This window comes from Protopterus annectens, chromosome 1.part0 (assembly GCF_019279795.1).
Source record: "Protopterus annectens isolate FY-2018-M chromosome 1.part0, PAN1.0, whole genome shotgun sequence".
NCBI lineage: Eukaryota > Metazoa > Chordata > Ceratodontiformes > Protopteridae > Protopterus > Protopterus annectens.
In genome coordinates, this window is record NC_056725.1 from 637,457,536 (window position 1) to 637,484,852 (window position 27,317).

The 27,317-nt window shown below is 41.3% G+C and overlaps 1 protein-coding gene across 1 annotated transcript in view; it reads left to right on the forward strand.

The window, feature by feature from the left end:
• The window catches only part of LOC122792991 (guanylate-binding protein 1-like), a 571,076-nt gene that overhangs the window by 462,035 nt on the left and 81,724 nt on the right, over positions 1-27,317 (forward strand). Inside the window, exon 4 of the mRNA XM_044060651.1 lies at positions 14,044-14,150. Within this exon, the coding sequence (XP_043916586.1) occupies positions 14,044-14,150 (107 nt within the window). The remainder of the gene's footprint in view (positions 1-14,043; positions 14,151-27,317) is intronic.

The window sequence follows — 27,317 nt, forward strand, 5'->3', positions numbered from 1 at the left end:
AAAGTGGTGACCTGACATCCACTCACCCGCCTATGAAAATAAGTGCTTAGTTCAGCAACATATTCACTCACACTTTCATCTGCTTTGCCTCTGTTCTCACAAAACATTTTCCTATAAGCTTCAGGTGTTAGCTTAAAAATTCTAGCAAACAATTCTTTACAGCATTATAATTTAAAAAGTCATTGTCAGACAGTTTGGACAAAACAGTTACAGCTTTATCATGGAGTAAGGGGGTGAGGAACTGTACCCAGAGCCCTTGGTCAACATTGTACTGTTTACGTACCCTCTCAGACATGAATGAAATTATCAAAATTATCCCTCTCTGTCAACTGTGGAAGAAATTTACTGGCCTTTGTTGCTTCTGGGGTTCAGTTACTTCCTTCATCGTTTCCTCCATGACTCTGACGAAGAGTCAGCATCTTATTTTCATGTTGCCTCTGCCTCTACTTCTCCTCACTTCCAGGCAAAGTAGTTTCTCATTTTCCTCAGGCTCTAGATGTCTCAGACTCTCTGCTGCTTCCATTTCCAAACGCTTGGCCTCCAACTCAAGTCTCTGTAGCTCCAGATGGAATTTTAAGTCCTCTGTAGAAGGGTTGAGCTGTCCATTCTCTGAGTGTTGTACATCTCCACGGCCAGTCTGATCATCTTCCTGATTGCTATTTTTGGATATAGCTGTGACCAAAGCTGCAATCATGTCTGCCTTAGTCAGGTTTCCGTGCACCAGTCCTTTAGCCTGACACATTTCAGCCAACTGGCTCCTTGTCAGCTTGCCATACTTCTCTGCTGACATTCTTGCCTGCTCTCCCTAACTAAGCTAACAAAAGAAGTAAAACAATTGTGATCTGAACTCTGAATGTGGCTGATTTAGAGTACAAAAATACTTTCAGTGATCACTGTACACTAGCTATAGGAATTCACTATCCACATCACTACAGGCCAATTCATATCTGATGTGGCTATCCTCACCACTATCAACCAATTAATGTTTGTTGTGGATATCCCACCACTGCCAAACAATTAATATGCGACCCCCATGCACTGGCCCAGTAATCAGGGATCCTCAATCCTCACCACTAACACCAGTGAGGGGCATCCACATTGGGAGGATAACAAGTATACACACAGTAAAGTACAATTTCCCTTAAGAACACACAGAGATCACAGTCAGTCTGGGGCTGGTTTCTACCTTTCTCTTCAGATCTCCAATAAGACTTCCCACTGGCACAGCTATAGGGTTCACATCTCAGCCGAGTGGTCAAGCCAAAACCTCCAGCACCCTCTCTGTCTAACCAGTCCCTCGCGTCCCTGCCCAAGTAGCTGACACACACACACACTTTGAGATTTGACTTATATACAACACACAGACACTCCTGGAGAAGGCTGACACAGGTTCACTAGCTATGCCCCTCTTCTTCCTAGACATAAGTTAGTACAGACTGCCACCAACCACTACTATCAGCTACGATAAAGGCCCTTACCTAAGGGTGTCCATTTCTACTGTGCAGTGTTATTATTATCCAATTGGTAAGTGTGACAAACAGCAAGGCTATTGGAGTGGCTTGTACAGTATCACCAAATACATGCAAGTATGCTAAGAGCTTAAATATCTCTACACAAAACAGCCACAGTTAAAAGGTTTAAAAATATTTAATAATAAATAATAAAAACACAAGACAATACTCATTAATTCAACACAGTGACAATGGAGAGTTCAGAAATCACAGGAAATACTTTAAAACAACATTGTAGGATAGTCTCACATAAATACAGAAAACATCTACACTAATCTGGCTATATTCCTATCTATCTCTAAGAGAAATACTAAGATCTAAATCCTACTTACAGAGCAAGACAAAGTGCTGGTGAGTTGTTGTCAGCTTCAGAACAAAATACAAAATGCACTTCTTTCTTTCTGAGATAGTCCTTAAATTGATAATACACAAGAACTCAAAATTTAACATTTCTTGATCTGCAGCTGCCAGGAGTTCACAACAGTAAAAGACACTTTACATGTGAAACCTAGTAATTATCTCTGTCTTAAGGCAATAGAAAGAATTTCCAGCTGCAGACATCCTGTCTCCTAGCTTGAGATCACACACAGTCGTAAAATTCTGTACTTATTGGCTTTCTTCCAGCAGGGTGCTCTGTGGTTGCATTTTTGAAGCTCAGTACATAACACAGTTTTCTTACATTTGTGAAACTAGGCTGTGGATCATATTAATATTTATAATGACATAGAATTATTTACAACATTTTATCTGGCTGGGCTGGCATCCCTTCAGTTTATCACAAGAATAATGATTTTACAGTCTTTAAAAATAATACAAAAACAAATATAGTTTAAATAATTATACCAAATGAAACATAATATGAAAACATTGGTTAAGAGCAGATGCAAGTTATATGACAATGATTTAATAGCTAGAGAACGTTTAGCCAGTTTTTAGAGAAATTAAAGGTAAGTTAGTATAATACAAACAGGAACTGCAGTACAAAGTGAGAGGAAAGTAGGTTTATGGTATATTTAGAGAGAAAGCCAGAGAAGGGAAGTTGATAGAAATAAGGAAGTGAGTGAAGAAAGGAGAATAAGGAGGTGTATGGTATGAATAAGTACTTGTTAACATTTAAAGATATAGTATATCCTGGTGCTGAGGAAAAACAGAGCCAGCTTTTGGCTAGGAAGTCTTTCAAAATGGTTTTGAAGGATGAGATGGAGGGTATTGACCTGATGGATAGAGATACAGAGTTCTAGGCCTTAACAAGGGGGCATGCGTACAGATAATGACCAGCAGATTTGATAGGTTTGTGGACACACAGGAGTTTTTGGTCTTTGGATTGTAATGACCAACTAGTAACATAGTAATGTAGAATGTTACTTAGTGCCTGACAAGCAGATGGATTCTGGTTAAATTTATAGGTGGTAAGCAGCTGTGTATACGTTAGTTGGTGGAGTAGTTCTAATGAATTTAGCCAGAAAAGCACCGCAAAGCCCAAACCGAGTGGTACAAACACAAGTAGTTTAATATTCCACACGAATACACACCAACCACGATGCACAAAACGCTTAACTGCTTCACCACGTTTTTCATTCCAAATGGAACTTCATCAGTTGCAAAACAGTTACATCAATTAAATCTTTATATACTTAATTTAAAATCAAATCAGTCAATTTCATATTATGCACATGCTAATAAATACTCATGAAGCAATGCTGACATACTACTAAATATTCATAAAGACATTCCACAATAAAAAATATATAATATATAATATAAATTCATTGATTCAAAGATCAAAGGATCAATGAATATGAATCTAAAAATCCCTTCCATAAATTAAATGATTAAATGATCCTAATGAATTTAAGATTTTTTACTGCTCTGTAGTGGTAGTGTCTGAAAGGGGTATTTGCTACAAATTTAGCAACTTTATTATAGCATTGTTCACGTTTTGATTTCTGTGTTGCCTGAAAGTTAGTAAGGATGGGAGCACCATAAAAAGTGTGGGGGAGGAGATAAGTAGTGACAGGTGTAGCTTTAGTTGTGTCTGTGAGAAAGTTTTTGGCTTTGTAAAGCATCCTTAGTTTTTCATGAGTTTTTTATGCAATTTTGTATATGCAGGTTGAATTTAAAATTATCATCCAGTCTTCTTCTTCTTCTTTCGGCTTTTTCCAGGTTAGGGGTCGCCACAGCGGATCACCTGTCAGCTCATGATTGGCAGTGAAGTTTTACAGTGTCGAATTGCCAGCCCGGCCCCCAACCTTCCACAGAAGGCACACGCACGCACACACTCACACCTAGGGCCAATTTAGAGTGTCTCATACCTAATAATTTGCTATGAGAAGTGACTTCAGTGGCAGTATTATCAAAAGAGAGGACTTTAACATTTTTTTCATGGGAGTGGGATTTGGGGAAAAGTAGTAATTTGTTTTTTTTTAGGGTTGAACATGAGTTGTGAGTTACAAAGCCATGTTTTAGTTGCTGTTAAAGCTTCCTGAATAATTTTTTTGAGATGTGCCACATTGTCAGATATGCAAGTGAGTATGACATCATCTGCATACTTCATTGGGAGGCCTGTTGTGTGGATGTGTGGAAGGTATTGGTGAGACTGTTAAAGAGGAGGGGACCAAGGATAGAGCCTTGTGGTATACCAGTACTGACTGGACGGTATGGAGAGAGGGTGGAGTGCCATTTCACTGACTGATACCTATTGGCTAAAAGGGAGTACGCCTCTACTGCTCCCATACAGTCTGTAAGAGTTATAGGCACTGTACCCTATTACAGAGGTAGTATTATCAGAACACTGAAACCAGCTTTCTGTAATATTACATATGTGAACATGCTCATGTATCAGGAATGCCTTCAAATAATATTTTTCAGACCCCTGCCATTGAGAAGAGCCACCTTCATGTAGACTTGATAGGTATTTGTTTGGCTAGAATGTCAAAAATGAATTTTCCTGAAAATAAGGCACTATGGGGTCAGAAGAACATCTTAGCTAGTATGCGGAAACAATGAGGCGAGAGAGATGAAGGCCATTCTAGGCCAGGCAGGCTGGCCAGTCAGTCATCACCTCCAGTGCTGATATATATTACATCCCCTGGACTGCTGCCAGTTATTAAGCCAGTTTGTGAAATCTTTTAGGTTTATATGAAAGTGTGGCATCATTTTTGTGAAAGAAAGATAGTGCTCAAGACAATTGCATTACCTGCCTTGGACATATAGGTTCATAGGTTCATAGGTAAGTACTAAACTATCTGCCCAAGGGCATTTATAAGCCTAGCCAGAATGTGTTGGCTTTCGCCACCCCCTTAGATTACTTCCCTGTGCCCCTGTCCAGCAGAGCCATTAGTTCCCTGCGCCACTTTCCAGCAGAGCCACTGCAGTGATCCCCGGGGTAAATTTTCTGTTTCCCATCCACCCGTCGAGGTTTCTCGTGAAGAGTGTTAGTGAGGGGCTCTGCCTGATATATATATATATATATATATATATATATATATATATATATATATATATATATATATATATTGGAATTCTGTTCCAAAGCATGGGGAGTCTCTGGGACAGGAATCTATCCCTCCAGCATGTCCTATTTATCGTTGTAGAGAGGTTTATATCTCTAGAGCGTGTGGCTCTCCCGGATTTGTTTTTTTTTTTAGGTGGAGCATGTCCATCAATTCTGGGTTGGGCATGGCCTTGTATGTCAGGCAGAGATCACCTCTGAGTAAGCGGTATGCAGCTGAGTATAGCTGGAGTTTCTTGAGTCGGGCTGCATAGGGCATCTGTTTGAGGCCAGCAGTCCTCTTGGTGAGGTACTTTTATGATCTTTCCAGCAGTTGCAGGTGTCTTGTAAGGTACATCCCAAATGGGGCGTTGTATTCTATGATGGGTCTAATGAGTGATGAGTAGAGAGGCACAATAACCTCTTTTGTTCTAGATGTGAACCCTTTTGTGATTAGGTGGGCCATATAGAAGGATTTTCTAACCACCTTGGCAATATGATTATCAAAGGAGAGATTACTATCTACTTGGGTCCCCAGATCCCTTATTACATTTTCTGTATTTAGGGGACTACCACTTATGTGGTAGTTCGTGGATACTTTGTTTTTTCTGAAGGTGATGACTGTGCACTTTTTGGCATTTAGTTTGAGGCCATGATTTTGACACCAGGTATCCGTCACAATGAGACCCTTTTGGAGGGTGTCTGTATCAGCCTGGGGAATCAATTATGGCCCCTAGTTTGCAGGCATCAGCGAACTTGATCAGCCATAGTCCTCCTGTGCTTGCCTGTACCTCTGAGAAGTATATACCGAACAAGAGGGGTCCTAGGACTGAGCCCTGGGGGACGCCACTTGTAACCGGTTTAGAGTCGGACATAGAGCCTGCAACTCTCACCATGTGGGTTCTATCCATGAGCCAGTTGGCAACCCATCTCGTGACGTAGGTGTTTATGTTCAAGCTGGTGAGCTTGTCTATAATACTAGAATGGGGAATGGTGCTGAAAGCCTTTGCGAGGTCTAGGTAGGCTGTGTGGACCTCCTTTCCCTCGTTTAATGCCTTGGTAACTATCTCAAAGAAGTCCACCAGGTTTAGGAGGCATGATCTGCCCTTAACAAAGCCAAACTGGGTAGGGTCCAAGTTTTGGAGGTTCCCAATGTCTCTTTTAATGAGTTCCATGATGATGCGCTCCATAGCCTTGTAGACCAGGCTAGTCAGGCTTATAGGGCGATAGTTCCCAGGGTCCGTTGTGGCTCCACCTTTGTGGAGCAGGATAACTGTTGCTGTGCACCATTCTGTGGGTATGTAGCCCGTAGAGAGGCTGAGTTTGAACAGTGTGTTTAGGTGAGGGGTTAGTTAATTTTGGAGCTCTTGTAAGACACAGCCTGGGACACTGTCCGGTCCCACTGAAGCTGTGTTTTTGGATTTGGATAGGGCTGTTTTAACCCATGTGTCAGTGATTGATGGGGCCCTACATTCTTCTGGTATGGTTATCGGCCCTTTAGGGGTTGAGAGGGGGGTGAAGTTTACACTAAACCTGTCTGCCAGAATGTTGGCAATATCAGTCGGTTCAGTGTATTTTGTGCCATTCTGCACTAACTCAGAGCAGAGCGTTTCCACTTAGGTTCTTGACATAGCTAAAGAATGCTTTGTGGTTATCTGTGGAGTCATTGGCAATTTTTCTTTTGAAACTAGCCTTGGATGATTTAATGAAGGATTGTAGTTTCTTGCTGATACTGATCAAGGATGTCTTTCCTTCTTGGGATTTTACTCTTTTCTGTACTAGTTTCCTCCTTCTGTTGTATAGCTTGTTTATGGCAGGGGTCCACCAGACTGGTTTCCTTTTCTTGGAGGAGTGATGCTTGGTTTTACTTGGGATAGCACGATCCATGCATTCCTGCAGATGCTCATAGAGTGCCTTTGTAAAGGTTTCAGCAGCTTGGACAGCATTGTCCTTTAGCATGGGGGTTGTGAACCTTTCCACCTCGGTCTTAAGTAATGTGAAGTTTGCTTTTGAAAAGTTTTTCACTGTGTTTTTTTTATTGGGGGTGGGGGAGGAATGTGAATATCCAGAGTGATTAGTCTATGGTCTGATCTAACCAGCGAGGGGTTGACCTCCGATGTGGAACACCGGTCGCCAATCTTGGTGATGACCAGGTCCAATATGTTGTTCCCTCTGGTGGCGGTGTTGACTAGTTGATCTAGGGCATTCGAGTTTATAAATTCTAGGAAGAGTTGGGCAAGGTAGTTAGTACTTGATTAGTTCTCCCAGTTTGTGTTTGAGTAATTGAAATCACCCAGTATCAGGGTGTTTGGTACGATCTTCATATTTCCCAGTGTCTCCAGAAATGCAGAATGGGGGTCCTGGGTCATGGTGGGTGATCTGTAGCAAGCTACACTTTGGATTTCAGTTTTGCTCATTGTTAGTTGCACATGGATCATCTTTGATGCATTGTGCTGCGCCACTAACCTGGAGGTGTGGGTATCCTTGATGAATATGGATACACCCCCGCCTTTTGTGTTTCGGTCCTGGTTCTGTGGCCAAAAGGTATGGTATGAGTTATAGCCTAGTAGTGCTGGGGTGCTTTCAGGAGCCTTAAACCAGGTTTCTGTTACTGCACAGATGTCAATGTTCTCCATACTGAGGAGTGCCTCAAGTGCGTGCATTTTGAGGTTTAGACTTCTGGCGTTGAGTAGCATTACCCTCAGTTTTTGGTTACTTGTGCTATTTATGGTGGTGGGTTTGTCTTTTGAGCCTTGCCTAAAAAAGGCACTATGGGGCGGCAAGAGCCTTGGCCAGTATTCGAAAGCCTAAGGATGACAGGTGCAAGCCATCTCTTGCGAAGCAACGTGGCTTGTCGAGCATGTCATCCCAGGCAGACAGATACTGGATCCCCTTTGAATGACACCAGAAACTTAGCCAATTGTTGAAAATTAATAATTTTTTCTTTATACGGTGGCATCATTCTTGGTGAGGGCAGGATGCTACTCAGGGTCAGGATCAGAGAGCTCTTCCATGTCTCTTTTCATGTAGTCCAGGGAGGTACGTCTCAGGTCATTTACACCAACATGGACAAAGACAGAGTCATATTTGTACTTGCTCTGGAGTGACCTGAGGACAAAGACAGAGTCATATTTGTACTTGCTCTGGAGTGACCTGAGTGCTTATATTACGTGGCGAATCCTGGCTCCCGACAGGCAACTAACTGTAACCTTCTCCTTGTCCAGCCTAGTTAGTGGGACATCAGTGTGCCTAACTATAGAGTCGTCTATTACTAATGTGGTGGGTATGTTATTTTGCGTTAAGGGCTGTGATTGCGTGGCACACTGATTATGTGAATTATGTGTTTCATGGTTGGTGATGGGGTGTGGAGGTTGCTTGGATGTCTGCTTTGGAGGTCTCTGTTGCTATTGCAGATTTTTATTTAGAGCCTCCGAGTATGTTTTCATGTATTCATATGTGTTATTTGCCGGTGTTGGTTTATTAGGTCTATGTGAGACTGGTGGTGTGTTGCAAGTATTACCCTTCTCCTCTTGAGTGTCAGTTCCAGTCTTGGGTTGAGAGAGCTTTGCCTCCAGTTTGGCTGTATAATTGCATCTCTCGCATATATTAGTGTTTGGTGGTAGGAGGACAGGGTTGTCTGTGTACATGAGGCAGTTGTAACATTGCCTCAAAATGCCTAGATTCACCAGTTGGACTGGAGAGTACACCGGAAACTGCCCTCTGGATATGCTTGAATAGGTAGAGTAAGCTGTTTTTCTGATTGGCTGGTGGGGACGAATAGAGAGCCTTGTCCTTCTGGACAGTATAGGGGGGGTCTAGTGCTAGAGTTAATTAGTGCTTGCTATGAGTTTTAAGCAAGTGCTTGACTGTGAAATGAATGGTTTGAGTGCTAAAGTTGAAGGTTTGTCTAGTTCCAAGGGAAAAATTGAAGAGTAGACTTCATGGAGCCGAGAATAGTTTAACTCTAGCTAACTGGTGCTGCCCGTCGCGCAAAACCGCACAAATGCGGTTTTTACAGCAGGGAAGTGAAAGAGATAGAAATTAGCCCAAAATGGCCAATAAACTACTAACGTCTGGGCTGAAACCACTCCTCCAGGGACAGAAAGGCTGCTCAAAGCTCCTCTCTCTCACAGGTGAACAGAGAAACTTCCTTCTATCCAAGTAAGGTATGGGCAACACAGAAACTTGTAACACAGCCCTGGATTCAGCAATAACATGGAAACTGGACTATACTAGTTCAGAAAGACGGGAAACAAGTATATTTTTTTTTTGTTTGTTTGTTTTTTTTGTTTTTTTTTCCAGAAAATAGAGCAGATACAATCAAAAGTAGCCCAAAATGGCCAATAAAGTACTAACTTCTGAGCTGAAACCACTCCTTCAGGGACAGATAGGCTGCTCAAAGCTCCCCTCTCTCACAGGTGAAGAGAGAAACTTCCTTCTATCCAAGTAAGGTATGGGCAACACAGAAACGTGTAACACAGCCCTGGATTAAGCAATAACCTGAAAACTGGACTATACTAGTTCAGAAAGGCAGGAAACAAGTATATTTTTGTGTTTTTGTTTTTGTTTTTTTTTTCTCAGAAAATAGAGCAGATACAATCAAAACAACACTTTAAATGCACAGAAAAGGCTATTGCACTTTAGTGTGCAGCCAACAACAGTTAAACAGATTATTTAAACACAAAAACAACTTAATTCAAGTACAGGCAGGCGGTATATGCATATACAGCTCAAAGGACTCCAACAATGTCAATGTACCACAGCTGAATACTATATAGCACTGGCAAAGCAGCAAAGGTTCTTAAATACTAGATAAGTACTTCCTTAAAGAGGAAATGAGACAGCCAGCCAAAGTTGAATAACAGACAGGGCCGGTGCTAGTATTTTGGGGGCCTCCAGCAAGTTTCAAGTTGGGGGCCCTACCCAGGAGAATATAAAAAGTGGGACCATATTGCCATCATGCCCCCTTCCCTATCAAGCTCATGCAGCACCATTGAACAATCACTGTGTAGTGTTACTAAATTCAGACCATTAAAAAGACCTGAAATGTCAAGGTACCCACTGGCTGGCATGTAGTACCAATGTTACATTATGACAAGCCCCTGTGCCACAGCAAGGTAGCCACTCACAAATACACACACACACACACACACACACACACACACACACACACACACACACACACACACACACACACACACACTGACTGGTATTTAGTAGTAATGTTGTTACATTATGGCAAGCCTCTGTACAGCATCAAGGTAGCCAGTCCCACAGAGGTACACAAAGACACCCACACAGACTCCCTCACACAGGACAGAGACATGAGGCAGACAGTTACACAGACTCGCAGACAGGACATAGATACCCACACATGATGGACAGCACTACAGTAAGACTGAACATTAAGAATTTAAAATACTGGGCTTATGAACTAATAATGATGCTAGTATAAGATTTTGCAGTAGCATGGGTTGTGTGACCCCACATTTTTGAAGAACAGACCAAAACTAACAAACATCTGGACAGTGTGCAACATTCTCACAGCCCCTACCAACCTCCTAACCTCTCAGCATAATTCCAAAGCTGAAGATAACTGCAGAACAAAGGTGTAACATCAAGGATAGTTACAAACATTGCTATGATAAACTTAGAAGGATATTAGAATAACAGGGATTGCATTAGCATTCATTACAATAATCAGTACATTCTGCAGAACTCTCATAGTCCCCCCAAAAGTCTCAGCACAATTCTAGAGGAGGTACAAAAAAAAAAAAAAGACAAGGACGTAACATTAGGGGGGTTAAAACATTGTGGTTATGAACTAATAAAGATGGTAAGATGGAAGAATAAGAGATTTTTCCAGTAGCATGCATTGTGTGAATTCACATTTTTGATGACTAACAGACCAAAAATACAGGTCAAACATCTAAACATTGTGCAACATTCTCACAGCCCCTACCCCTCTCTTCTAACCTCACAGCTTAATAATTCCAGACAAAGCCCCCAAAAAAAAAGAAAACGCAAAACAAAGGGATACCATCAGGGATAGTTTGAAACTTTGCTCTGATCAACTTCGATAGTAAAACAGGGGTCGCACTGGCACGCATTAAGACATCAGTACATTCTGCAGAATTGTCACAGCCCTTACTCCCCAGTATCTCAGCACAATAAATCTGGATGAAGTGAAAGTAAAATAAAAACACAAAGGCATAACATAAAAAACAATATGCTTATCAGCAAATATAGATGCTGGAATGACAGATTATGAAGTAAAATGCATTGCGTACCCAACATGTTTTAATGAAAATAGATAAATACCAGGCAAACATCTGAATATTGCACAACATTCTCACAGACTGTAACACCCCCCCCCCCCCCCACCAACCTGTCAGCACAATAACTGTAGACAAAGCAAAAAATTATCATAGAACAAAGGCGTACCATCAGGGATAGTTGTAAATGCTGCCGGTGTACACAATACTAGTATAACAGGGTTTGCATTAGTATACATTAAAACAGCAGCTGTACATTCTGCAACATTCTCACAGCCATTAGCTCCCCTCCCAACCCCTCAACACAATAATTCTGGACAGAGCAAAAACATTGTCATAGAACAAAGGTGTAGCATCAGGGATAGTTGTAGACATTGCCGGTATACATAAAACAAACTAGCAGAACAGGGTTTGCATTGGTATACATTAAAACATCTCTATATTCTGCAGCATTCTCACAGCCACTATCCCCCCAGTACCAATATTTCAGCACAGTTGTACACAAAACAAAAATGCAATATTGAATATTCTTATGCAAGACTAGATAAAAAAACTACATCAAATCTGGACATTAATTACAAACAAGCCATCCTTCCTCAGTCTCTTAGCAGAAGAATTCTGGACAAAGATAAAATAAAACTGTTACAACCACAGCCCCTCACTCCCCCCCCCCCCACACACACACACACACAAATCATCTAAGTGTAACAACTCTGCAGAAAAAAAGTTATACAATCCTCTCCCTAGCCCCCCCAGCAAAAAATAAAGTTAAACATAAACCCAGCAACTTACCTTTTCTGCAGTTGATAGAAGGCTGCTACTAATCCTCTGCTTGCTTCTACTACACAAAGACCAGACCTGTTTAGCCCTTTTATATTGCCCTCAAAAGGACAGTTTTTCAGATCTTTTAGAAATTGTCCTTACAAGGGCAGTTAAAATAGAGCTTCTTTGCTGATCCCAATGTCTTTCCAGCAAAACCTGCATCCTCCATCCATCCTCACAGCATACCTCTCAAAATCTTAGCATGAAAAATCTAGACAAAGCCAAAAATAATAGGGGTACAAAGACTAAAAAATAGGGACACTTTTTTAAATATTGCTTATATAAACTTACAAACTTGCTTTCAGACTTTGCTTTAGCATACATTTTTCTGAAGGATATAAAGTCTAAAACTTAAATGTATCTGTTATTTTGTAGGACTTCAGTACTCATTACTGTATAAGAAAACCACAAATTTTATGAAGAACAAACCAAAAATATAAAGCAAAAATCTGGATATTATTAAAAATCTGGGCAGTTCAGATATTTGCCTAACATCGACAATCAAAAGAACTGACCCAACAGACCACATATTAAGGTAAACCCAATCAGGAAGCTAGAACTTGCTTCTTGATTGCTACAGCCAGTTAGGTCCCTTGCTTCACTGAAGCGGACCTGATTGAGAGCAGCTAACAAGTAAAGCAAGGGACCTGATTGGCTGCAGCCATCAAGGAAGCAAGTTCTTTCAGGGGAAAGAAAAAAAAAACGGAATTGCACGATAGTGCTCCCGAATGAACGAGCGATTTTGAAACCTGCGGCTGCTTCATATGGGGGCCCTCGTACGTGGGGAGATAATCGGGGGCTCCCTGCAGCCACAGGTTTGGTGGGTGCCTAACCCCGGCTATGATAACAGAGAGCTAAATTGGAAAACTCAGGACAGACAGTACCCCTTATATAATAGGTAAACACCTGCCTAAAGAGTTAAGGCCCAATAAAAAACAGGTGAACAGTAAACACCCAGTTAGTAAGAAAAATTCAGGAGAAAGTTGCCATTTCAGGTAGACAAAGATGGAACTGTTTCTCCTTTCACCAGTAAAAACAGCTACCACCACCAGGCCCAAAATCAGCAACAGTCATCCCCATGTCACTCACCTACTGTCTGGCCCAAATCCATATGAAACAAGGTCAGAGAACAAAATCCAGTTAGTGCAGCAGAGTCTCAAACCCAGTTGAAACAAGGGCAATATGCAAATAAGATCCAGTTAACACAGCAGGACTCCAGAAAGTTCAGTATAGTGCACCTCATCAGTATAAAACACCTTTTTCTTTTTTCCTGAGGTACTTGGCAGCAGCCTAGAACTCGCTCCCCATGGTGATGCAGACCTTGTCCTTTGTTTGTAATGAGCATGTGACAAAAGCTTGACTCGAGGGCTGACTTTCAGTAGAATAGAGCATTTTCTGTTCTGCTACATATGAAACCCTGACCCAGAACCAGGTTGTCTACAATTGACTTAGCACCCGGTTACCCACAAATGTGTAGTGAACTGCTGGAGAGAAGCAGCCTCTTCCATCCACACTCCAAACCTGTAATGAGATCTGCTTTTCACTCATCTTGCCGTCAGCTATTATTGGTCACTTAGAGATTCACAGCACTGCAGTGGTGGTACTTTATGAACCTATGAACTTTAAAGCAGGATTCTGACTTGGAGATGGGCTGTAGTAATCTCACACATGGTAGCTTTGTGTCATTGGCTTTTCATCCAAGTTGACACACCAAATGTCTGAATCTACCTGCTACCTCCCTGTCTGCTGCTATGGTGAGTTTCTGACATTTAATTTTTTTATAAAACAAGTACTTCAAATGATATAGAAGTATTTTCTGATAACATTTGATAGATTAAGTAATAATGACGCTATATTATTTATTTCAGTCATACAATTCCACAAGTAAATAATGCATTTGCTTTTTAATAACAGTAAAGTTAAAATCTTACTTTTTATGTTGCAGAAAGCACAAGTCAGCAGCAAGATTTTTTCACTGGTTGTTCTTCTGAGCAGCACACTAATTTATAACAACATGGGAGTAATCAACCAGCATCTCTTATTAGATCTACAGTATCCTTAAATCACTGAAGTGCGTATGTGTTCATTAACCTCTGGCTTTGGAAATGTATTTGATAAATATTTTCAATTCTGTTTCTTGAGTATTTCTCAGGAACTGTGTACATTTTCTATTAATTTAACTAATATTAAATATATTTTTCCACAGATGGCAGTAACACATGACATTTAATTGTTCTTGGAATCCTAAAATTACTAAATAACATTAATTCTTTCATCCTTTCTTTCTTATCCATTGATAAGCATAACCAAGTGAGGATGGGGATGCCTTTTTCCAGACATGAGCTGTGTAGCTGCAAAAACTGCAAGTGTATTTTCTTAAGCAGAAATAGTGTATAAGAAAATATGATAAGCAGCAATAATATATCTTATGAAACAAAATACAGAATTACAATACCTAAACAGAACATAAGACATAGTAGCTTAGTATTTAAAATGTAGCTCGGACACAGGTATAGAAAGTATTGAATAAATATAAGTACAATATGTAGTAGGAGAAAGACTTTCTGGCAAAATGTATAGAGAACAGCAGAAGAGAATCGGGTTTGTAGAACAGAAGCACTCTTTAATTGGAGACTAGAAGGAAGAAGTAGAGCATTGTTTGTTTTGTAGAAGCTAGGAGGTTCCACGGCAAGAAGTACCAGAATTAGTGTGGTGATACTAACCGTTTCTGAAAGAGGGGAATAATTGGTGTATGAAATTCAATTATGTCAACCTCTCAAGTATGAGCTGCGGAGTTTGAACACTAGTGCTTTTGTGTTTAGATTCTTTGCGTGCAAGTGCAGTATTGTAGGTGTGTGATGTAGCACTACATAATGCACTGACAGTTGTATGTGTTGCATGAAAGAATCAGCAGTCTGTCACATTTGTTGTCAGTGTTCAGGCACAGATAAACTGTGTGGTGTGCTACATACTTAATATTAGATTAGAGTTACTGTTACCTGTAGTTAATGCACATTAATTGAGTGACTATATCTTTGTTATTGAGTGACTATATCTTTGTTAAAAGAGAATAGATTGACAGATCAGTCATTTCTACTATGTAGTCATGTTAGGTAGCTGGTCATTTCCACAGTGTGTGGTAATGCACAGCGAGTCAAGGTCACAGTTGTTAGGCTGAGGTACAGTGACTAAAGGGTTGATTTATTATAAGTCTAGTGGTGCAAATGGAGAAGTCCCCTACATGGGGGGGGGGGTGTATGAATGGGATTGTCCACTGTAAAACTGTGTTTTTTCATCTTTACACATACCTCTCAAGTGTACCTCATTACGAGGAACATTCCTCATTTTGGGTCCGAAAAAGCACATGTTCCTCAAAGTTCCACATTGAAAGACGCTGCCACACATTCAGACTTAGGAATTTTTCAACTGAAATCTATGGCAAATAGTAATGAATCATAGCAAATCATCAAAATAACGTTTTATAAGCATAAAGTTGCACATTTTAACCATTCTGTGAGCTTCGTAGTTGAAGTTGTTACTAAGCTGTTAGTAGGTGTTCCACATTTTGCCCATTTGTTCCACATTTTGAGGGGTAGTGTTCTTCATTTTGGATATGGAAGGTTGAGAGCTATTTCTTTACATAATACAACCATAAACTCTTTTGTTTCATTCAACATGGAGTTTTGTAAAGGCATAGTCAAAGCTGCCTGGATGCGTTCCGGGGAGCAAGAACAAAAATGCAGACTTGTTTAAAAAATGACCTGTTGATAATGCTTTAAAATACAAAGTTGGGAGTAAAATCAGGAACATGGGATGTTAGCACAGAGCTTTTAATGAAATCATGTAAGTGTTTAACATGTTTAGGTCTAGAGCTTTTGATGTCAGATCTTCTGTTTCCACTGAGTGTCACTTTGCCCTTTCCTCACTGGCAGTTCTGATGGAGTAGATACTACTTTTGCTTAGTCATATATGATGGACGGAAGAATATGTAAGGAGAGATTGGCCTTAAAAGCATACAGCAAGTATGCACTGCTGCCTCAGGTTATGGCCAGCATTTGCATTGCTCAGGTAAATTTCACAGTGAACAGCTAGCTGCAAAGATGTAACCACCATCAGTCCAGGATTTCCTCCATCTTGCTCTAAAACCCACTGCTTTCCATTTCATCCACCTTGTTCTCAGCCCAGTTCCTTCTTGTGATAGCTTCTTAACAGTAACTGAAACGTTGCCATGTCAGTATTTCTCACATGTAAACAGGTGCGCACATTCACACACTCACACGTGTATACACACACACACACACACACACACACACACACACACACACACACACACACACACACACACACACACACACACACACACACACACACACACACACACACACACACACACACACACACATTGTTTCTTAGAAGAAGCAAGTTATGCCTTTTGATTGCTAGTCTAGCACATGAAAAACACAATTGCTGTCCATTCTTAAAATGCTGATGTTATCTTTTTAGTGCCAGCATCCCATCTTGTCTTTGCTGTAACATGCTACTAGCTAGACCAGTCAAGTACACCAGAAACACAGTTACTGTCCAGTCACAAAACAAACTAATCATAATATAATCATTTGGTACCTATGGCTAAAACAGTGACTCAGTGAAAAGTGGATGCCAACAGTTAGTAAGTAATTCACTGTTTCTGCACACGTACGCTTATATTAATAAAAAAGCCATAAGCCACAAGACATTGCTGTTGAGCCATGAGAGTCTATTTAAAATAAATGACACAGTGCACTTTAAAAGTTAAATATCAGTGTATGCAGATGTACAGTTGCACAGAAAAGTACATTAACGGTTTAAACAGTCAGATAAACAGTTGTCTAGTCCTGCTGCTGCCACTAGTTAGTCTGTCTAGTGTAAGAGCATTTAGCATTTTTAGAAGGTCTGCAGTGAATTCCTTAAGATCTCAGTCTAAAAATTCCACTGCACTCTTCAGAAGTAAGGCAAAGACTGACAACTCTCTCAACAGTGGCACTCTAAAATGAAAACACTTGTAATGTTGCAAAATGTCCATAGTGGTTCCTGAAATGAGGCAACACTGGGGAATATATTTAATACAGTCCTTTAGAGAAATCCCCTTTCAAAAGTCTAGTAGCCTTTCAAAGGAAGTGCAGATTTGGAATAAACAGAATACTTCTGTGTGTGTTGGAAATTTGTTCCAAAACTTTATTTTATTAAAAAAATGCATGATTCATACTGAATTACACTTTTTTTTATATTTTGCATGTTGCATGATTTAATGAAAACAGTTATGTGGTTTGTGCAGTTTTTAGCTTTTGTTTACCTCAGCTTAGTTCACTTTGAGTATAGGAATAGTGACCTCACTGTTAGAAAAAACTGTCAATGAGAGTGTGGAAAAAGATTCTATATGGGAAGTGTGTGTGTGTGTGTGTGTGTGTGTGTGTGTGTGTGTGTGTGTGTGTGTGTGTGTGTGTGTGTGCGCGCGCGCGCATACATGGTACATGGTATAATGTGTGTATTTTGTGGGTAATCTTTGCATGTGATTCAGAGACTTTAGTTAAGAAAGATGCAGTTCAGACTATGAATTTCCAGTCCTTATATCAGATGTTTATCATATTGATCACTACTACAGTAGCCTTAGATATATGGTTATGTCCTGCCAAGGATATAGCAGCCAGATAGATTCCAAAGTTTCAGAGAACCTTTCATGTGCCCAGTCTGTGGATCAGCTTGCTCTTCAGAGCTCTCCTGCTGTTGAAGACTGCTGCTTTGTGGGATTTTGAAGACTGACAGTCAGTTTATGCTGTTCCTTTGCTAGGCAGATAAGGGAAAAAACATTCACATAAAAATTTTGTTTTATTGTACTTTCTTGTCTAGGAAAGTTATTTTTAAAGCTTGAAGTTTGTGTTTGATTTATCTGTACTGTTAAACAGGAGTGTACCTTTTTTTCCTGTCAGTTTAGAAGTTGTTCGTAGTAATGGAACTAAAAAAATTCTATGGAGAAGCTGTGTTTATTTCTCTTTTTGGGACTTGCAAAGTGTTTTAAAGTGCATTTTACTGTGTTTTGTGTGAAAAAGTGACTTTTAAAGACTTTAAATTTTTACTGGCTTTTGCTACTTTTTTCCCCCGGGAAAGAGGCACTGTTTTCAGCTTGATCATAGAACAAACTACCATTCAGGTGGTCATTCTTTTCTCCAACCACAAAAAGAAAAAAGTTAAAGCAGACAGCTTTTGCCACAATAGCAGGCTAACAATTTGCCATGGCCATAGGTGGGTAACTCTGCTGTGGCTGTAGCTTGTTTTTCAGACCACTCTTTTTTATCCCAGATCTCTCTGGTATAACACCTATAGCCACTTTGGACTGGGTTTAGCTACATCCCCTGTAGCTTTTGGTGGGCAAGGGAGAGTCACTGTTTATCATTTCTGGAAGAGGGAACAGGGAAGGCTTCCCCATTTAGTCAGAATGTTATGCCCATTCCGGGGGAGCTACTGCTGTCATTAATAACACTGTTGACCCAATTTTCCCGTAAAAAAAAAAAACAGAAAACTAAATGTACCTATATAGTCCTCCTCAAATTTATTTAGACAGGAGTAGTTTACTGAGTCTGGTTCAAGGCTGAATTCAGGCATTGATCCTTCTTATAAGGTAGTTTCTAGTAAAAGAGGAGTACCTCTTTTCCTGAAGAAATTCAGTAGTCTGAATCTGGACAGAAGATGAAGGGACGGGTACAGGGTTTTCTCCTCAGTTTTGTGATTCAGATTCATAGGAGAGGTCAGTTTCTGATTCTGTCTCTTTCTCTGAGACAATTTCCAGATTATGCTAGTGTTTCAGTGGGAGAGCACTGCAGGTTCTCAGTCCTTCAGAAATACTATGAGCTTTTATAGAAGGAATTTCCAGCACCTTCACCCATTCACCCATTTCTGTCAGCTCTGAAGGATGTGTGTCACTGCCTGTAGTTTTCCTGGCAGTCAGACTGTGTGTCACTGCCTGTAAATTTCATGACAGTCAAACTTCTGCCCCTTAAAAGATTGATATATATACATATACATTTCTCAGTCTTTTAAATTTTTATACACACTTTCCAAACATGGCCCAACAACTAGCTATAGCTTTAGTCAATCCTACTGCTACCAAACATTTGATTAATTCCAGTCATATTCTGTCTGTCAAGGGTGGGAAGAACACTGATAAGTATGAAGAAAAGTGTATGCTTCTGCTACTTTGATTTTCATAATTTTGAATTGTCAGGCTGATATGTTAACGTTTATTCTGATTAAGTGTGAAAGTATGAGGAATGTATTGTCTGCAGTTTATTCTTGTGAGGAAAAATCTTCTTTAAATAATTTATTTTCTTCCACTTTTCAAACAACTCATTGCTTACTGTGTGTGTGTGTGTGTGTGTGTGAGAGAGAGAGAGACTCAGTTGATACTACTTCCAGGGTTATGGCCACTGGTACTGTTTTGAGGAGGTTTGCCTGGCTACATTCTCATAACCTCCCTGGTGATGTGAAAAATTACTTTTTAAATTCCCCTTTGGATAGAGATTTTTTTTTTTGTCCCTCTGGTACAGACGTTATTTAAAAAGTGTGATGAAAGGGGTACATTGATAACAGGGAATCTCTAAGAGTTTTCATCTCCTTTTCCAAATTTTCTAAGGGAATTCTCTAACACCTCATCCAGTTTTGGCAAAAAACAAAATTAACAGTCTCAACAAAATGTAGGTAAACAGATGATATGATATTATCAATTTTTCATTTCATCCTCACATATGGGTTCGGATCTGAACCATCGGATCTAACTTGACCGTTACTAAGCTTGTGGCAACAAAAAACTCTTTGATATCTCCCCTTACCCGCAATGCACCTGTCTGTGTTACCTCAGATCTCATTTGCCGCTTTGCGAGGACGTGGTCGAACCTGTAGCTGTTGGATTTTTCAGGTGACATTTTCAATTTTCTCAAACTTTTCCTTAGATATTTCTTCCTATGTAGTTAGTATAGTTTCTTTCTTTCCTGTTTATCTCTTTCAACCTTTTTTTCCCCACAGTAACTTTTTTTCATTAGGTTACTGTTCTTCTCTTTTCCTTCCTTTATACCCTAAGTGGTATCTGTGCTACTATACTTTGTAGCCTTTTTCCTCCTTTCCTGAATTTTATATATACATACATACACACACACACACACACACATATATATATATATATATATATATATATATATATATATATATATATATAAATTTTCTACTTTTTATTATTCTTCCTTTCTGTGTCTGTGTGAGTGAGTGTGTGGGTGGGTGCATTTGTGTACTCTTGGCTTCCTTTTTTGCCTTACCATGGCCAAGAAACAAGATAAGCTTGTGGGCTTCAAGAAATGTCGCAGAATGCCGTACAGTGACTCCCACACTCTATTATGTGTGTACTGTCTGGGCCCACATCATCTTCGGGAAGATTGAGAGATATGTCATTCCTTCAACCACTGGGCTCTGGTTGAAAGGAAGAATAAACTTACTCTGAGGGGGTTATTACCATCTACTTTTATTGAGGCCATTTCTGGTAGTACTGCTAAATCCTAGGTGGAAAAACCTAGATCGGCTCATTCGACCCCAGCTTCTTCTGCCTCTAAATCTGCTGATTGAGGGAAGAAGAGACCTTCCTCAGCTCCATTAGACTCCTCAGAGCTAAGATTTAAATCTTTCAAAGCTTCAGTCTCCATGCCTTGTTTGGGGCCTTCAGCACTGAGTACTTCATCCTCAGATCTGGCTCCTTCGGCTCTGAGCCTCTCTGATCTGGATAGGTCAGAGCTGTTGCTGTCAGATCCAATCACCAGCCCTTTCAGACCTATAACTTCACTGCCAAGGACTCGATACTCCCCTTCGGTGGACCCTGTGCCTTTGAGAGTATTGTCTCCTTTTCTAAGCAGACCAAGATCTTCTTCAGCTTCTTCTTCCCATTCTACCAGAAGCCTGACAGAAGAAGACATGGAACAGATGGTCCAGAAAATTTTGTGGGCGCAGGCATTACCATGGCCAGGAAACAAGATAAACCTGTGGGCTTCAAGAAATGTACTAAGTGTGGTCACAGAATGCCGTACAGTGACTTGCACACTCTATTATGTGTGTACTGCCTGTGCCACATCATCTTCAGTAAGACTGCGAGATATGTCATTTCTTCAGCCATTGGGCTCTGGTTGAAAGTAAGAATAAACTTATTCTGAGTGAGTTATTACAATCTACTTTTATTGAAGCCATTACTGGTGGTACTGCTAAATCCTAGGTGGTAAAACTTAGGTCAGCTCATTCAAGCCCAGCTTCTTCTGCCTCTAAATCTGCTAATAGAGGGAAGAAGACCTTCTTTAGCTTCATCAGACCCCTTAGAGCCAGGATCGAAATCTTTCAAAGCTTCCATCTCCATGACTCATTTGGGGCCTTCAGCACCGAGTACTTCATCCTTGGATCCGGCTCCTTTGGGTCCGAGCCTCTCTGAACTGGATAGGTTGGAGCCGTTGTGGTCGGATCCAATCTCCAGTCACTTTAGGCATATATAACTTCGCTGCCAAGGACTAGGTACTCCCCTTCAGTGGACCCTGTGATTTCGATAGTACTGTCTTCTTTTCTAAGTAGACCAAGATCTCTTTTATCTTCTTCTTCCTGTTCTACCAGAAGCCTTACAGAAGACTTGGAACAGATGTTCCAGAAACTTTTATGGATGCAGGACATTACCAAGTCCCCTCAGCTTCAACCCAAATGGTCTTGGGTTTATCCAAGCCATCCACTCCACATTTGGTTCCTCCTCTGACTTCAGGGCAAGTCTGGGAGCCCTCGGATACACCCAGTGACTTCTTGCTTGGATCCAAAGATTTCTTTTTCCTCAGATCAGACCATTGCTCAGAGCTCCTCGGTCTTCTCAGAGACGGAGTGCTCCCTGAGCCATAGCGAGCTAAGTGGACATTGAGTGCAGTCGAGTTCCAGACCTTCAGAGCTCTGTCTGCATCTCAGGACTTCACTCAAGTGAGTTCAGTGGTGGCTTCAACCCCGGGCAAGCTGCCTTCAGAGCTGAAGGGGACCTCTTCCCGCAAGCATAGCTTATCGGAGATCGACTCCCTCTCTACACAGGAGCAGTCAGCATTCGGGGATGTGGAGAGGGCCATAGCTGCCTCTGCAACAAGGAAGTCACCTCCCCACTCAGATCCTCAGTCTCACTTACTCCCCCAACACACGCACCTGTTCTGAACAGGATGTTCTATAGGGACAGTGGGGCATTGGCTGCAGGATACCCCTTGGGGTACCCTTGCCTATTCTAATACCTCCCTAGAATACCCCACTGAGGAGGTCCCTTGGAAGAGGACCTGCAACAGGAAGCATTTTGACTACACTGAGGAGTAAGCCATAGAAGACACTGACCTTGATGAGGGAGAAGGATCCCCATGCTTCTTTCCTGAGGATGTCTCCTTTGGGGACATCTTGGATATTTTAAAACAGAGAGACTGCTGGCAGTTCAGTAGTCCTTCATCTGAGGAGTTGGTGTACCTGGCTGCCTTTGGATCCCAACCGTCTACATCTTAGGTCACTCCACCTGCAGATGAGCTCATAGAATTGATCTCTGGGAGGGCGTGGGAGAGACCAGATTCTATTGAGCCAACTCCCTGGAGACCAAACAAGATTATCACAGCACCATCTGACAAAGCTTTTTCAACCAAAGGGGTTGCAGTAGATTCCATGGTGGTAGTGGCAGCTATTAAAAAGCAACTATCAAAAGAGAGTTCAATTATTCATCCTCCGAACAAGGACTCCAGGATGATGGATAGATGCGGGAGGCGAGTATTTTCTTCAGTGACTTTTGCTTTGCGATCGCTGAATTATCAGTCCCATTTCACTAGGTTACAGAGAGATCTGATCAAAGAGCTGTCAGATACTCTTGAAGGAGCCATAGCTGAGGCAGTTGAAGAGATGGTTGCTTCCCACCTGGCAACCCTACATTCTGTAGCTAACTCTTCCATGAGGCTTATCACTCATACAATCGGAGGAATGAGTAGAGTGGCGGGTTCTGGCATATCAAAGAAAAGGCATGCCTGGATGTGCCTGTGCAACTCTGCAGAGCCATTTAAGTCTTCTTTCATCAACACTCCATTTGACGGAATGTCTCTTTTCAGTTCCAAGGTCAAAGATACACTATCCAGGTGTGAGAAGGAGGGTAAGACCCTTTCTGCCATGGGAATACATTTTTCTGCCTCTCAGAGACCATACCCTAAAGGCCAGAGAGGAGGTGGCAAAATGTGGTTCAAAAAACACAGGGGCCTTACCAGGACACATGTGGAGAGAGTTCCCCCAGGGGCAGAGGGGGGAAACAATTCTGAAAGACATCGCCCTTACGGCAAAGGTGGCCTGAAGAGCCAGGGTCCCCTTCTTTGGGAGACCCTGCCAATGCTCCTGAAAGGAGGCCCGATTGCCTGTCTTTGGAAGCAATCAGGGGTCGACTATCCCTGCACTGGAGAGCCTGGCTAAAAATAACTAGTGATTTATGGGTGCAGAGGATAATATCCAGAGGTTATCTAATTCCATTCCTCCAAGACCCTTCCCCCAGCAGAAGAATCACGGATGCTCCACTCTGTCAAAGGGATCAGGCAGTTATCGAAATTCAGAAACTGCTGGACAAAAGTCAACCAAGAGGTCCCCCCAGATCAAAGAGAATTCGGAACTTACTTAAGGTTCTTTTTAGTTTCAAAGAAAACAGGTGACTGGAGATCAGTTCTGGATCTCAGCTGATTAAACAAGTCAATTCAACGCCACAAGTTGCAAATGGTCACGGTGCAGTCCATAATTACTTTCTTGGAACAGGACGACTTGATGTGCTTCATTGATCTTCAGGATGTATACTACCACATAAAAATGGACAGGCGATCCAGAAGGTTTTTATGCTTTTGGCTGAGAGCCATTCATTTCCAGTTCAGAGTGCTGCTCTTTGGTCTTACCACAGTTCCCGTGGTGTTCACCAAGTGCATGGCAGTGGTAGTGGCTCACTTGAGACAACAAGCATTCTGGGTGTTTCCCTAGACTGGCTCATTTCCTTCCCAACCAAGCATCTACTTATTCAGGCAAGAGACTCTGTTATCCAAATTTATACAGAACTAGGCATAACAATAAATTATGAAACGTCACACTTGGAATCTGCTCAAATACTGGAGTTCATAGGAGCACGTTTGGACACAGCTCAGATGGTTGCAAGACTTTGACAATCCAGAGTGCTAACAATCAGACCCCAAACATGCAAGCTACTTCAGAACAGGAAGATAGCCACCCATCATGTCTTACAGGCTTTAGGCTCAATGGTAGCTGTTATAGTCTTGGTATCGCTGGTGAGATTCCACATGCAAATACAACAGTGGCTTCTGGCTGCGCAGTGATTGGTTATCCATCAATTTATGTCTTACCAGATACTCATTATGGACACCTGCAGGACAGCTGTATCATGGTGGATTCATTCCGATCAGGTAACACTAAGCCGACCCTTTGTTCCTCCTCAACCTCAGGTCACTGTGACCACAGATGCTTCGCAGATAGGGTGGGGGGGCATTGTCTGGGGAAGACTGTTCAAGCCACATGGTTTCCCGACGAGGCCAATTTACACATAAACATCCTAAAGATAAGGGCAGTGCTGCTAGTGTTGCAGGACTTTCAGGCTGCTCTTCCTCTGGGAACAGTGGAGATTCAGTCAGACAACATGTCTGTGGTTTGGTACATAAACAAGCAAGGAGGAACCAGATCATACCCCCTGTGTTGGGAAGCGCTCAGAGAGTGGCAGTGGATGATCTCAAACAACCACTTTCTTGCAGCAATGCACATTCCGGGAAAATCCAACATGATTGCAGACATGTTGAGCAGATAATTTTCATGACTCATGAGTGGTCCCTCAACCAAAAAGTAGCAGAAGAAATTTTGCAACCTTTTTGCATCCCTTCTAAACAACAAATGCAGAAACTACTTTGCCCTAATCCCTCCGAAGGGGGAATCCTTGAGCAATGCCCTCAAACACGATTGACCTCCCGGTCGCCTGTATGCCTTTCCCCTACCCGCTTGATTCCCAAGTTTCTACAGAAAGCAAACAGGTTGAAGAGAACATTAATCCTCATTGTCCCATTTTGGCCTCAACAAATCTGGCTTTCCTTCCTTTGGCCTCACTTATGGGAAAAATCTTAGATTCTGGAACCCACTCCAGATCATCTGTCACACCCGATAGGAATGATTTATCCCAGTCTGTCCAACCTCAACCTGATAGCTTGGTTCCTGCAATTCCATTTATAGCCAGACAACATATGATCTCTTTCCCAGTTCGTCATATTTTGATGTCATTCCATAAGCAATCCACTGAAAAGCTTTATAGGAGCAAATGGAGGAGGTTTGTAATTTGGACTCAACAGCATGATATAGATCCTTACACAGCTCCTGTTCACTCTGTCCTAAAAGTTTTAGCTCATATTTTCGACATTGGAGCAGCGGCCTCTACTATCAAAGTGCAATTAGCAGTTATCTCCGTTTATCACATTGGGAGTGATAACTTGTCTCTAATTTCAGACAAGCTTTGCAAAAAATTCTTGAAAGGGATTTTATTACTGAGGCCACTACACAAAGATCCCTCTCCTCCTTGGGACCTTAACTTGGTGCTACTTTTATAGTTCAACCCCCGTTTGAACCTGCAGCGACATGTGACATAAAATTTTTGTTTTGGAAAAGCATTTTTCTAGTAGCCATTACTTTGGCTAGAAGAATGTCAGAAATTCAGGCTTTATCCTCCCTGCCCCCATACCTGATTTTTCATAAAGACAGGGTTTCCTTGTGTACCAGCTCTTCCTTTTTACAAAAAGTTGTTTCTGAGAAAAAGTATCAACCAAACCATTAACTTACCTGTCATCTTTCCTAACTTCACTAATAAAGGAGAATATGTGCTGCATTTATTGGGCATCCATAGACAATTACGTTTTTATCTGCACAGGACGAAAGAATTTAGGAAGGCAGATCAATTGTTCATTTCTTTTCCCAGTCCTAGAAAGGGACGACCAGTGTCCAAGGTTACTTTAACGAAATGGCTATCTGATTGCATTATGTTCATGTACAACAGACAAGGTGTAGGTCTTCCTAGACCTGTTCAGGCTCATCACCATACCTTTATCACTCATTACAAGTTGGATTTGTTCTCCAGGGGAAGAGCCTCCTTTGGTATGAATGGTTCTGAGGAATATTTTCCATTAGTCCACCCATGATGAAGGTAGCTGGGGACTCTGTCCCATATGTGAGGACAAAATAAAATATTGACAATATCAGATAAAGAAGTTATGTGCTTCCCATAATGTTCCGTCTGTATTGTCGATTTTTTCATTTCTCCTCACAACCCCTTGCTCCAAGCCCCCAACCTCTGGTTTCTGGTAGAATGAAAAGTATAATTTTTGGCTCCTTGTAGCTTCCCCATACTCCAGAAATGGTCTCTTTACAATTACTAACATCTTATATAAGAATTTCTTTCTATATTATTTCCCTTGGGGGTAATCCTAGGAAACAGTACCTGAGGTAGCAGGGAGAGGTGCATTGTGGGTAAGGAGAGGTATCCAAGAGCTTTGTGGTTGCCACAGGCTTAGTAATGGCAGAGTCAGATCCGATGGTTCGGATCCGAACCTATACGTGAGGAGAAATTAAAAAAATCAACACTACTGATGGAACATTATGGTAAGCATATAATTTATTTTTTTAAGAAACAGCAAGAGGGTTCCAAAAGAATTCAGAAACCCTCCAAAACCAAGGACAGTCCAACAAGTCAGAATGACTATTTACTGGACCTTGTACTTCCCCTCCCCCAAAACTGGCAGTGCCTTTTCCCGTCCACAAAGTCTGAAACTCCACTTGTCTCTTTGGCACCAGATTGTTTTAAACTAATGGGCTCTGGAGATCATTCATCAATGGCAGTGGGAGGAAATCCCTCCTTTTCAGGGGATAATTCTTCATCCACCAGGCTTTTATCTCCACCTGTCCTTCATCACATCCAGTCTCAAAGAGTGATAGAACCAGTTCCTCCTTGGGAAGGGTATTTATTCAAGGATGTTTTAGTGCCAAAGAAAGAAAATGCTTGAAGAACAGTTCTGGATATTTCTTTTGTAAGTCTGTTTATGACAGTGCTCAAGGTCAAAATGCTGTCACTTCACAACCTGTTATCTATCTTCATTG